Consider the following 13,825-nt stretch of genomic DNA (forward strand, 5'->3'; position numbering starts at 1 on the left):
ATGACTGACCACAGGGGATACTCGAGCGGAAAAGCCCCTTTGACACCAAACGCTGGCGTGCAGGGGCACTCAGCTGGTGAGTGTTCCCTGTTCCAAAGACCCAGGTCTAGCTCGGATCCGGGGTCCATTTTAACCAACCCCATGATGTTCTGGAGCGGGGAGGCTCAGATAAATAAGTCTGGTTGGGGCCTGTCTCATCGAAAAGCTCAGACCCAGAGAGGCCTGTGTCCACTGGAGAGGGGCAGGGTCACTTACATTGGCCATTCTGGGGGAGTCAGCCAGGGACTGCAGGGTGCTGGAGCAGAGCTGGCGGACCTCGAGCTCCATAGTGCGCCTCCCGTCTGCTTCCTCCTGATGGTGAGAAGTAAGGGAGACACCAGGGAGATTTAGATTCGGTGGAGAACTTCGTGGCACGGTAACTCTAGTGGGCATGGCAGGGGGTGAAAATGGGGCTTGAAGAGAAAAGGCGCAACCCTGGCTGTGACTGTGCCATAACCAGCCCAGGGTCTGTGTGGAGCCAGTTCTAGGCTCCACCCCTCTGCCTGGTGAAAACCAGATCCATCATGGCTTAGTCTCCTAAGGTGGATGATCACAGTGAGACGAGAGAAGGAGGAAGCCAGGGGTCCTGCCCTCCGTGCGCGAGGGACAGAGCCCGGATAGCAACTGGGAGAGGGATCAGAGAGAATGGGCTGGGAGGAAAAAACACTGTCTTCTATTTGTCATCATCTTCCATCAGTAGACGGAGGGTGCCGTCCCCAGTTCCATCTGCTTCCCAAGTCCTATTTGCTGCCCATCACCTGCCCATCCCCATCTGCAACTTCCCCCCTTCCCTATCCCTTGACCCCATGTTCTGCCCTGTTCACGGACTCCCGTCACCAAGGTCTCTACAGATTCTTACCGTGCTGTCGAGGGTCAGGGTGCACTGACGCACCAAGAAGTCAATTAAGGGTCTTGAGGCAGATTTCTCCAAGAGCCCATGCGCCCCCATTGTCCTTATAAAATAAGCAAGGGCTTCTCTGACCTGCCAGACCCAGAGAGAAACAGAAATGATTTGCACACAGTGTGGAGGGACCTTGTCCCCTCCCAGTCCAGGCTGGGATCCTTTGGTGAAATACTGCTAGGCAGCCCAGAGATGACAATGCAGCCGGAGCCCTGCAGGGATTCTCTCCCCCACCTTCTGCCCTACACTATGGAGCACTGATGGGTCATGTGTTTCGATGCACAGGGTCCCGGCAGGCTCTGCACTGGCAGGCAGACATTCACTAGCTTTGGCCGCGTTGGCCATGGTTCCAGACTCACCCGTATGCTTGTGCTCTGCAGGAGTGGACCCAGGGCTATGAACAGCTTCTCGGTATTGTGCGTCATTTCGGAAACTGTAAGAGACACAGACACACGGCTCGGCAGGGTTGATGTTAAACTGGGGTGTGCAGGGACCTGAGATCTCAGGAACCTTAGAGCAACCTCAATGTCCCTACATGACCCTCCTGGCAGGTTACCCCCATGGGTAACCAGCTGCATCTGCCCACGCTTGCAGTTCCAGCAGTGACTGTCCTCTCTCATTGCCGCAGCATCGGCTGAGGGGCTGCAGGCAGAGGCGTAGCGAGCGCTCTCCGTACCCTCCGACCGGAGGGGGCCCTGCAAGGAAGGGGGCCCCTAAAAGTGGCAAAATAAATACCACATTCCAGTTTCTGCATTGTAAGGGGCTCCGCCCGGACATCTGTTCGGAGGGGGCCACCGTTCGGAGGGGGCCACGTTCTTTGTTGCTACGGCCCTGGCTGCAGGACTTGGATTATCTACTGCAGACAGGTATAAATGACCCCCATGAGGCCCAGTGCTTAGCGCTGCTAACTGCACAAGAGGCCATAAGACATCAAAAGACAAGGCCTCGCTGTGGGGTCACTTACTGTTGGATTGGACTATCCGGTCCAGAATGAAGAGACTGGCACAGGTCTCCTCTTCCTCGTCCTTGTTCAGCCTCCTGAACAGGAACACAAGCAGCTCCACCAGGAACAAGCGAGCTGCAGGAAGAGGAGTGAATCAGACTGGGGTGAGTGAATCATAAAGGGGAAGGGAATACAGTTCTATGCCTGGGCTCTGAAATTCCGCAGGCTCTGGGAAATCTCCTTCTCTGGGAAAGGTGAATGGGTTTCTTACCCAGATGGATCAGAGAGTCCAGGGCCTCTCTCCGCTCCTCCAGGGCCTCTCTGGGGAGATGACACACCTAGGGGAAGAAAGCAACACCAGCAAAGGCAAACTAGATCAAGTGTCTCTCAGGCCAAGCCCTCGGATGGCAGAGTGAAGGGGTGAGGGTGGAGAGGCAGATTCTAATTCCCATCTAAAGAACAGGCCAGCAAGCTGGATCAGTCTATGAGTGACGCCGAGGCTTCGGGGGCCATGGCTCATGTAGAAGCAGAGTTTGACGGGTCAGGAACCAAAGATGTGGAGCGTTGGAACAAGGTGCGGGATGATGATGTTCCCGGTCAAAGGGGGTGGGGTGAGTGGGAGGAAAAGAAACCAAAGGAGAGTTCTCTAGGATCCATCCCCCAATGGGAACAGGATGAGGCAGGGACAGCTCTTCCCACAGCCTACCCAGTTTAAGCCAACAGGCCCCGGGATTTTGCCTGAGTGATCCCAGCATCTCTTACCATGGAGTGGAGTGCTGGGAAGAGGGTGCCAATGTCCTTCCTCAGGGCAGCCTCATCCATGTCCCTCACGCAAGCAAGGCCCTGTGCAAGAAAAAAGACGCAGGGCATGGCGATGACGTGTCAGGCAGACAAGCCCCAATGTGTAGAGTCTCCATCAGCAGCTGGGTTACCACTACCCAGACTTGGAAGGAATAAAGTTATGGCCTGGTGGAGAACAGCTTCCAGCTGGTGCCGGGCTCTCCCTTCTCTGGGAGGGGCATTTGACCCCTTGGTTTGCACTAGCCTAGTATCACTTAGGGTTGGTTCAACAGGATAGTTGTACCGGGCGCCAGCTGGGGTGGTGTGTGCTGAGAGGATGGCAGGGATGGCGGGGCCCGGTTTGGAAGAGCGGGGCCTGCCCTGATTACTTATCACTACTGATGTTATGGCAGTGCCCACAGGCTCCAGTCAGGATCAGGCCCTGTTGCACTGGGTGCAGCACAACGCAGACAGAGACAATGTCTGTCCTGAAGGGCTGACAGTCTAGAGACCCACGCAGACAGGTCAGGGATGGGGAGACAGCATCCAAGGGCTCCTCCCTGCCCCCGTGCTGGGCTGAGGAAAGCACGCGGGAGCTTGGAAGGGAGAGCTTAATGTCCCTTCATGCGGCCTTACCAGGGGCCAAGGATCTGGCCCATTGTCTCTGCCTGCTCACCTCCTACAATGGTCACTTCCAGAGTGTACCAGGGATGTACACTCCTGCTTTCTGGCCTTGGGCCAGCCACTTCCCCTCCCGGAGCCTTGCTCTCCACAGGTGTAACTGGGCTAACAGCTAACCCTGCCCCGGGCCCAGGGAGAGGTGAGTGCGCGGGACACTCTGGGGAGAGGTGAAGCTCAGGATTATTTCTCTCCCTGGTTCCCTAATGCAGCCCATTGCTGACCAGCCAGCAAAGAAGAAAGAAAGCAGGGGCAGGTGCTGGGAATGGAGTCGCCTCTCTCCTCCCGTCTGCAACACCTGCCCTGGCCAGGGGGGGTCAGAGCATGTTCTCTAGGGCCAGAGAATGGCAGTGAATCTGGGAGCAAGAGATGAGGAAAGGGAGTCAGAGTCTTAGAGGGTCAGTGTGTCGTGGGAAAGGCAGTAGGGGGCGGGAGTCCAGGCTGAGTTGGTGATGGAGGGAACCTTGTACCATCTGTGCCATGAGCACTTCCCCAGTGTGCTGTGGATTTCCCGCTCTCTCCTCACTCACGCTGGTCTTCCTTGGCGTTTCCTCCTCCTCGCTGATTGGGGCGAGCTGTCCCCTGGGTGACAAATAGGCCTTTTGCTTGGTGCCTAAAATGAACAGCAGGAAACTAAGGTTGCTCTTAAGCAAAGTAAGCAGCCATGGGATTAGAGGGAAGGTCCTCTCATGGACTGTAGCTGGTTAAAAGACAGGGTAAGAATACATTTTCGGTTTTCACAAGGAGGTAAATAGTGGGGTCCCCAAAAATCTGTACTGGGGCCTTTGCTGTTCAGGGGTAAAATAAGGAGGTGGCAAAATAGGTGGATGATACAAAATTACTCACCATTGTTAAGTCCCAGGTAAACTGGAAAGAGTTACAAAGAGATCTCACTAAACTGGATGACTGGGCAACAAAATGGCAGATGAAATTCAGTGTCGATGAGTGCAAAGTAATGCACATTGGAAAACATAATCCCACATACAAAATGACGGGGTCTAAATTAGCTGTTACCACTCAAGAACGAGATCTTGGAGTCATTGCGGATAGCTCTCCGTAAACATCCACTCAATGTGCAGCGGCAGTCAAAAGAGCTAACAGAATGTTGGGAATCATTAGGAAAGGGATAGATAATAAGATCGATAATATCATAAAATGACTAGGGAAGTGTTATTTACCCCTTGACAGAACACATGAACCAGGGGTCAGCCAATGAAATTAATAGGCAGTGGATTTAAAACAAACAAAGGGAAGTATTTCTTCACACAATGCACAATCAACCTATGGAACTCATTGCCAGGGGATGTTGTGAAGGCCAAAAGTATAATTGGGTTTAAAAAGAACTAGATAAATTCAAGGAGGATAGGTCCATTAATGGCTATTAGCCAAGATGGTCAGAGATGCAATCCCATGCTCTGGGTGTCCCTAAACCTCTGATGGCCAGAAGTTGGAACTGGATGACAGGGGATGATGGATCCCTTGATAATTGCTCTGTTCTGTTCATTCCTCTGAAGCACCTGGCATTGACCACTGTCAGAAGACAGGGTACCGGGCTAGATGGACCATTGGTCTGACCCAGCATGGCCATTCTTATATTCTTATGAAGAGCCACTGGGGAGCTGAGCTGGTAGAGGGAGCTGCCTGGTGGGTCAGTTCCCCCTTTACTGGCACCCAGGCTGCCCAGTGATGATTCCAGTGCTGCCCTATGGCAGCAGGGCTTTAGCCCAGCGTGGGATGGCACGGAGGCTGGCGTGTAAGGTGGAGCAGAGGGCAGTGGCTTATGGGCATGTGCAGAGCAGGGCACAGAGCCTGGGTGGAGTCTCTTCTTGCCCTCTCAGCACTGGGGTTTGGCTGTCACTGTGGCTACTTTCCCCGGCTTTATTCCTGGCACTCAATACTGGGCATGGGCCTACCTGGATCAGGAGGTTCAGCACAGAAAGTGCTGCAGTGGCTGCCCATTCCTGCAGCCAGGGTTTGTGGCGCCGGGTCTTGTTTTTGGGCCGCCTTCTGCTCCTCTGTGTCTGTGGATACAGGCAGATGCTGGGTTAATTTCCCACAATCAAGGTCACTAATAGAATGCCCTGGGGGCGACAGGGACATACAACTGTGTGGGAACTGTCTGCACCTTATGGAACCCCTGGCGAGGGATTTCCACCAATCACTGCCCAGACAGTGTCATGTTACTTAACATTGAGATTGGGCATTTCCTCTTCCAGTCCCTTTACAAACATTACCCACACCTTCCAGACCCCAGTGAAGATTGTCAGTCTTGTTAGCCCCATTATGAAGCTAGGAAAACTGAGGCACTGAATGATCCCGTGTGCACTGGGATGGAACTTCCTGATGGGACAGAAATAGACATGTGGTGATTTGTCACAGCGAAAGGCTGTTGACTCCTACCTGGGACAGAAGAGTCAGTGGGGCCTGGCTGGCTGGAGTCCAGATTTGTCCTGTCCATTTGGAAAGGTGTCCATCCTGTAATTCAGAAGGGCAGTGGTGGGGTGAGGTGTCATGGGACTGATTCTATGTAAGGGCAATAGGAATCAGAGAGGAACTGGGGTAAATCTGTATCGTGGGGGATGCTTCTGGGCAGAATTCCTACTCACCAATAGTCTGAATCAGTCTTTGGCAGAGACGGTCCAAAAACCCCAGATTGACTCCTAGACAAGAACCAATGTAAACAGATCACAGGAGTTTCTCTTCTACTGCACAGACCTCAGAACATTCACACCTCACTCTTGGGAGGCCAAGCCAGTGCTCTGGTGCCCGGTGCCCTGCATTGCCATGTGGAATGAGACCCAGGCTCAATTCTCTGTGCTGGTCTGCGGCTCCCAAGATGGCTGGAATTGCTCCAGGTGGGGGGAACTTCCATTTACATGGGGAGGCTCTCTGCTTGACTAGGGGATTTGAAGGGGATTCCATTGAGTCCCCCTCAGCCAGAAGGATGTAACACATGAGATGGAGAACCCCAAGGAGACAGAGACATTGCAAGGCTCGGATGGAGGTAGCTGTACAGAGCTGCAGCACTGAAATGTGGGATCCCCCTTCCTTGGGGATAAAATCTTTGTGGTACCTCTCCTCTTCCTTGGGATTCAGCAAGGCGGCTCTATCACCTACAGCATTTGGTTCCATGAGGTATTTGAGTTTATGAGGTATGTTCTGACCAAGAAGTTACCTATTCTGGCCCACCTCACTGCACAGCCACCAAACCAGCAGTGCTTGAGACAGAATCTGATCATGACTCACAAAGCCATTTGTAATATACATATGAAAAACGTGGGCATCTCAGTGACGAAAAATGCATTGGTGTCTGTTTCCAGGAATGGAATGTGTGTGCTCCGTAGCACCCACAGTTCCAACCACAGCCGTGGTCGCTTAGCTCACAGTCAGCCAGTTACAGATCACAATGATCGTTTGCACAAGCAGTCACTGCAACTGCTTAGCTAATTGCTGCAACCGTGCACACGAGTTAATAAGCAGTTTTTGATAGATTCATAGACTCTAGGACTGGAAGGGACCTCGAGAGGTCATCGAGTCCAGTCCCCTGCCCTCATGGCAGAACCAAATACTGACTAGATCATCCCTGATAGACATTTATCTAACCTACTTTTAAATATCTCCAGAGATGGAGATTCCACAACCTCCCTAGGCAATTTATTCCAGTGTTTAACCACCCTGACAGTTAGGAACTTTTTCCTAATGTCCAACCTAAACCTCCCTTGCTGCAGTTTAAGCCCATTACTTCTTGTTCTATCCTTAGAGGCTAAGATGAACAAGTTTTCTCCCACCTCCTTATGACACCCTTTTAGATACCTGAAGACTGCTATCATGTCCCTTCTCAGTCTTCTCTTTTCCAAACTAAACAAACCCAATTCTTTCAGCCTTCCTTCATAGGTCATGTTCTCTAGGCCTTTAATCATTCTTGTTGCTCTTCTCTGGACCCTCTCCAATTTCTCCACATCTTTCTTGAAATGCGGTGCCCAGAACTGGACACAATACTCCAATTGGGGCCTAACCAGCACAGAGTAGAGCGGAAGAATGACTTCTCGTGTCTTGCTCACAACACACCTATTAATGCATCCCAGAATCATGTTTTTTTTTTTTGCAAAAGCATCACATTGTAGACTCATATTTAGCTTGTGGTCCACTATAGCCCCTAGATCCCTTTCTGCCATACTCCTTCCTAGACAGTCTCTTCCCATTCTGTATGTATGAAACTGATTGTTCCTTCCTAAGTGAAGTACTTTGCATTTGTCTTTATTAAACTTCATCCTGTTTACCTCAGACCATTTCTCCAACTTGTCCAGATCATTTTGAATTTTGACCCTATCCTCCAAAGCAGTTGCAATCCCTCCCAGTTTGGTATCATCTGCAAACTTAATAAGCATACTTTCTATGCCAATATCTAAGTCGTTGATGAAGATATTGAACAGAGCCGGTCCCAAAACAGACCCCTGCGGAACCCCACTCGTTATACCTTTCCAGCAGGATTGGGAATCATTAATAACTACCCTCTGAGTACGGTTATCCAGCCAGTTATACCCCCACCTTATAGTAGCCCCATCTAAGTTATATTTGCCTAGTTTATCGATAAGAATATCATGCGAGACCGTATCAAATGCCTTACTAAAGTCTAGGTATACCACATCCACCGCTTCTCCCTTATTCACAAGACTCGTCATCCTATCAAAGAAAGCTATCAGATTGCTTTGAAATGATTTGTTCTTTATAAATCCATGCTGGCTATTCCCTATCACCTTACCACCTTCCAAGTGTTTGCAGATGATTTCCTTAATTACTTGCTCCATTATTTTCCCTGGCACAGGGATACCTCCCTCAGTGGTTTGAGCATTGGCCTGCTAAACCCACGGTTGTGAGTTTAATCCTTGAGGGGGCCATTTAGGGAACTAGAGTTTAAAAAAAAAACTGTCTGGGGAGTTGTCCCCCTTTGAGCAGGGGGTTGGACTAGATGATCTCCTGAGGTCCCTTCCAACCCTGATATTCTATGACTCCACAGAAGTTAAACTAACTGGTCTGTAGTTTCTTGGGTTGTTTTTATTTCCCTTTTTGTAGATGGGCACTATGTTTGCCCTTTTCCAGTCTTCTGGAATCTCTCCTGTCTCCCATGATTTTCCAAAGATAATAGCTAGAGGCTCAGATACCTCCGCTGTTACCTCCTTGAGTATTCTAGGATGCATTTCATCAGGCCCTGGTGACTTGCAGGCATCTAACTTTTCTAAGAGATTTTTAACTTGTTCTTTTTTTATTTTATCTTCTAAATCTACCCTCTTCCCATTAGCATTCACTATGTTAGGCATTCCTTCAGACTTCTCGATGAAGACCGAAACAAAGAAGTCATTAAGCATCTCTGCCATTTCCAAGTTTCCTGTTACTGTTTCTCCCTCCTCACTGAGCAGAGGGCCTCCCCTGTCTTTGGTCTTCCTCTTGCTTCTAATATATTGATAAAAAGTCTTCTTGTTTCCCTTTATTCCCGTAGCTAGTTTGAGCTCATTTTGTGCCTTTGCCTTTCTAATCTTGCCCCTACATTCCTGTGTTGTTTGCCTATATTCATCCTTTGTACTTTGTCCTAGCTTCCATTTTTATATGACTCCTTTTTTATTTTTTAGATCATGCAAGATCTCGTGGTTAAGCCAAGGTGGTCTTTTGCCACATTTTCTATCTTTCCTACCCTGAGGAATAGCTTGCTTTTGGGCCCTTAATAGTGTCCCTTTGAAAAACTGCCAACTCTCCTCGATCATTTTTCCCCTCAGTCTTGATTCCCATGGGACCTTACCTATCAGCTCTCTGAGCTTACCAAAACCCGCCTTCCTGAAATCCATTGTCTCTATTTTGCTGTAGTCCCTTCTACCCTTCCTTTGAATTGTGAACTCTATGATTTCATGATCACTTTCACCCAAGCTACCTTCCACTTTCAAATTCTCAACGAGTTCCTCCCTATTTGTTAAAATCAAATCTAGAACAGCTTCCCCCCGGTAGCTTTTTCAACCTTCCAAAATAAAAAGTTGACTGCAATGCAGTCCAAGAACTTATTAGATAGTCTGTGCCCTGTTGTGTTAATTTCCCAACATATATCTGGATAGTTGAAGATCTTGGGCTTTGGATGATTTTGTTAGTTGTTTAAAAAAAGCCACATCCACCTCTTCCACCTGGTTAGGTGGCCGGTAGTAGACCCCTAGGATGACATCACCCATGTTTTTTACCCCTTTTAGCCTAACCCAGAGACTCTCAACACTTCTGTCTCCTATGTCCGTCTCCACCTCACTCAAAGTGTGTACATTTTTAATATACAAGGCAACACCTCCTCCCTTTTCCCCCTTCCTTCCCCTGTCTATCCTTCCTGAGCAAGCTGTACCCATCCATACCAACATTCCAATCATGTGTATTATCCCACCAAGTTTCGGTGATGCCAACAATGTCATAGTTGTATTTATTTATTAGCACTTCCAGTTCTTCCTGCTTGTTAGCCATACTTCTCGCATTTGTAGATAGGCATCTAAGATACTGATTTGATCTTGCCTCCCAGTTTTGCCCTGACCCTCCTTTCTCTCTGCCATTATAGCCAACGCTCCCTCCTATTTCTGACCCATCTCCCAGGTCTCCATGTTCTCCACTTACCTGTGGGCTTTGCTCACCTGTCCCCGTCAAAGCTAGTTTAAAGTTGTGGACATCCTTCTGAATTTTGAGGCTAATGAGACGTTTACTCTCATAATAACTGTTGTGATTCTCTAATATAGCACCCTGCGTTAATATACCACTGTTCACCCCGAAGGATCCCATGGGAAGTATACTCTTTGCACAAGCTAGAACTAAACATTATGTTAGTTTATGTGTCATTATATAATGCCTGTATCTGTAATTTTCACTCTGGGCATCTGAAGAAGTGTTTTTTTACCCACGAAAGCTTATGCCTAAATAAATCTGTTAGTCTTTACGGTGTCACCGGACTCCTTGTTGTTTTTGTGGATACAGACTAACATGGCTGCCCCCGATACTAAACATTATGTTGATTCTGTAAAAGACAGTGCAGATGAACAGCAATTTTGGCCTTGGAAAGGAATTCTGGCTGTGTATCATGCCGCTTTCTGCCTACCTGGACCAGGAGACTCTGTGACAGGTGGGTTGCCATCTCTGGCTGACACTGCAGTCTCCTGCACTGCTGTGTCTGTCAATAGAAGAGAAGGGTTAAATTTCTCCATTAAAGGTCTCTGGTTGAACCGCCAGGGGAATGATGTGAATGATAGTGCTGAGGGGAAAGTAGTTTTCTGTACCCAAAGCAGCAGGTTCCAGTCCTCTTGTGACACTTCAATGAACCTGATTTCACTGAGTAACAAATACAGTCACACCTGGGTCACCAAAGAACTTTCTCAGTTACAGAGAACACCTGTGTGACCCAGAAAGGAGCGATTGTCTAAACAGAGGCAAAGCCACCCCAGCTCTCCTTCTCACTGTCACAGGTTGGGGCCAACAATCACAGCCCCCGACTTCCACACAGTACACAATGGGGTCTCAGCAGTGCAGGGGGTGGGGACTAGTTTGCAGCAAACACAGCTTTGAGGATTTAGAAATCTAGCGCGTGCAGTGCTTGGGGAGGGAGAACCGCAGGGAGATGGAGACTCCAAGAGCCCTCCTCATTCAGGCAGTGCAGACCACAAGGCCTCTGGAAAAGTCGAATGCCAGGCACAAGCAGAACCTCAGTAATGGGAAGGAGGGGGCCGACCCACTGGAGGGAGTTGGCAAAGAGCAGGTATAGCCTATAGGTAGCGCCCTACCAAATGTACGGTCCATTCTGATCAATTTCGTGGCCATAGGATTTGAAACCCAATTTCAGGTTTTCAGATGTTTACATCTGAAATGTCACAATGTTGTAGTGGGGGTTCTGCCCCAAAAGGGAGTTGCGGAGGAGTCGCAAAACTGTTGTAGGCGGGTTGTGGGATTGCAACCCTCACTTCTGCGCTGCCTTCCGAGCAACCGGGGTATGTACCCGGAGGGGGGTCTGATCTCCCCAGCGAGGGCGGCTGTGCAGGGGAAGTGCCAGTTCCGTCCCTCCCCAGCCCAGAGGGGACTAGCAGCTGGAGTCAGGGGCATGGCAGTAGCCTGCCCTTCCCCAATAGCTAGATTTCATGGGGGAGGTCTGATTTCATGGTCCATGACTTTTTCATGGCTGTGAATTTGGCCTATCTATGGGATGGTTTAGGTTAAGAAATAAGTAGAAAATAGGTCTGGGGCCTAAGTTAGCTTAAGTGTAGAAGAGTTTAGAAAACTGAAGTTGTTAGTGTGAGGAAAGTTAGCCATAAGTTGGAGATCCTGTTATGGGAAAGTAAGAGTTAGCAAGGACATGGCCCGGGATTATGCTACTGTTAGGTTTTGGTTATAACTGGCTTAAGCAGGGCTTTTAATGAGTGTTTTTGAGAATTGTGACTGTTTTATTAAAATGTTATCTATACTAATATAGTATGGGAAGGATATTGGTGCAGATGTTAATGTACACCACGTGTAATGTAAAGAGTCAATAAGGAGGCGATGGAAATATAATTAGTGTAAGGGGCAGTTGCACGTTCAATAGTATGAGAATGGCTTCTCCTGGGAGTTGTTTTGTTAATTCGGTGAGCGCTCCAATTAACGCCCCAACGGTACCGTTTTGTCCCAGGGTTCTAAGGCTGTACTTCACGCTGTTGTCAGTGGACTGATCCCGCATTGATCCACAATACAACAGTTAGTGTTGACAGTGTAGGTGGTAATTGCGCACCTGTTTGCTTAACTAATCATTTTATTTTGGAATGAAGTTTGGTTTTATCATTCATAGTGTCGCCTAAATACATTTTCTGTAACTGACCTAGTGGCTTGAACCTGGGTTTTGTTGCAGCCTTATCTGTAACAACTTACTATGAATTGGAAACATTTCAACATGAAGGTTACAGAAGGTTACGCAGTAAAAGGGGTGAATCTGAGGAGTCGGTACCCCTGTTTCCTACTTACCTGAAGCAGGCCCAGACAGGGAAGAGCTGCAACACCCAGTTGTTGCTGTATCCTCCTTCCCCTGGTCTGTGGCTGTGGATAAGTGCAAAGGGGTAGGGGTCATTTCCTCCTTTCCTGGTCACTGATAGAAATCCCAGGGGGGTGAGGTAGACAATACATATGTGTGGGGAACTAATCACACTGCAGGGCACCTCTGGAGAGGGACTTCCACCAGTCACAGCCCAGAGCATTTATATTGCACACCCATCGCCAAGGCATTTGACAAACACCTCACCCCACAGGTAGGGAGCTGAGATAACATGGGGAGGGGCAATAGGGGCCAGGGGGAAATTTGAGGAGAATCTGCCCCAAATTTTTCCCTAACCAGCAGGATTCCATTAGAGATTTTAGCCCAAGAGGCTCAGACTTCCCCAGCTCTGCTTGTCCCCGCTTCTCTAGTTAATAACAGATCTCCCTCAGGAGACAAGGAGAGTGCAGACAAGGCCGGGATGGCAGTGCTGCATTGGGGTCCCACCAGAGAATTCCCTGCCAGTCCAGAAGGGCTAGAAATGTCTGGGGGTTTAAATAAAGCTAAAATGCTGCAAGGAACCTTGGAGAAAACAAACCTCCTCCATCAGGAGACCCTGACTCCCCAAGCACATGGAGATTCCATGCAGATTCCCAGTGGTCCCCTGCAGGTAGCTCTGGACAGGACAGCAATGGGGGGAGAGGAGGGTCCATTTCTGGGGAGAATTCCTACTCACCTCCAGACCGGACCAGCATTCGGCGGAGGTGGTCGTAAAGATCCATATCGGCTCCTAAGACAAGAACCAACATGAATGAGTCCCTGGGGCTTACTTCCCATGACACAGACCCCACCATACTCACACACGGTTCTAGGTGGGCCAAAGGGACCCAGGCGTAGTTCTTTTGCTGCCTACCTGGCTGGAGAGACAAGACCGCTATGAGGTGGTGAGACCTCAATATTGATGTAAAATTTTATGAATAGCATTATTATCACTTCGTTTTATAATGTTAGGTCATTATAAACATGTTTGTGCCTTTACTGAACATTCAAACATAACTATAAGTATATTGTCACCAGGAGGCTTGAAAATAGAACAGTAGCCCAGTTTTAGTTAGCTAGGTTATAAAATGTTCACGCTAATCAAAGACATTGCAGAAGTCTTCAGCTTTCTGTCATCCAGAAACATGCAAATGTCCGGAAAATAACATCTCCTTGACCACAAAACTGTTTATGTCCCCCAAGAGTGTCTGTACAAACTTTAAAAGGCAGCTGTGCTCATTTTAATCTGCTTTAACTTTTATACTAGTTTCTTTCTGTGCTATGTTTAATATATGTGTTGATTATTGGCATTTGTGCTTTGCACAAAATATTTAAGAGAAGTTTAATTGCTATAACAGACCGCTTGGGTCAAGAGTCAAACCAACCAAAAGTGCGTTTTATCCACAGCAGAACACTTCCTCTTCTATAAGCTGCCAGTTTA

At 48.8% G+C, this 13,825-nt stretch overlaps 1 protein-coding gene across 1 annotated transcript; it reads right to left on the reverse strand.

Moving 5' to 3' along the window:
- Positions 1-255: 255 nt before the first annotated feature.
- LOC135979794 (maestro heat-like repeat-containing protein family member 1) lies at positions 256-13,127 on the reverse strand (the record flags this gene model as incomplete). The annotated part of the gene is made up of 8 exons (XM_065579995.1): positions 13,082-13,127; positions 3,872-3,954; positions 2,646-2,726; positions 2,155-2,221; positions 1,905-2,018; positions 1,300-1,373; positions 899-1,021; positions 256-351 (listed from the first exon to the last, which is right to left on the reverse strand). Coding segments are annotated over exons 1-8 (684 nt in total), but the record flags the coding sequence as incomplete, so codon positions are not given.
- Positions 13,128-13,825: the final 698 nt, after the last annotated feature.

Source organism: Chrysemys picta, unplaced genomic scaffold (genome assembly GCF_011386835.1).
Source record: "Chrysemys picta bellii isolate R12L10 unplaced genomic scaffold, ASM1138683v2 scaf1220, whole genome shotgun sequence".
Classification (NCBI taxonomy): domain Eukaryota; kingdom Metazoa; phylum Chordata; order Testudines; family Emydidae; genus Chrysemys; species Chrysemys picta.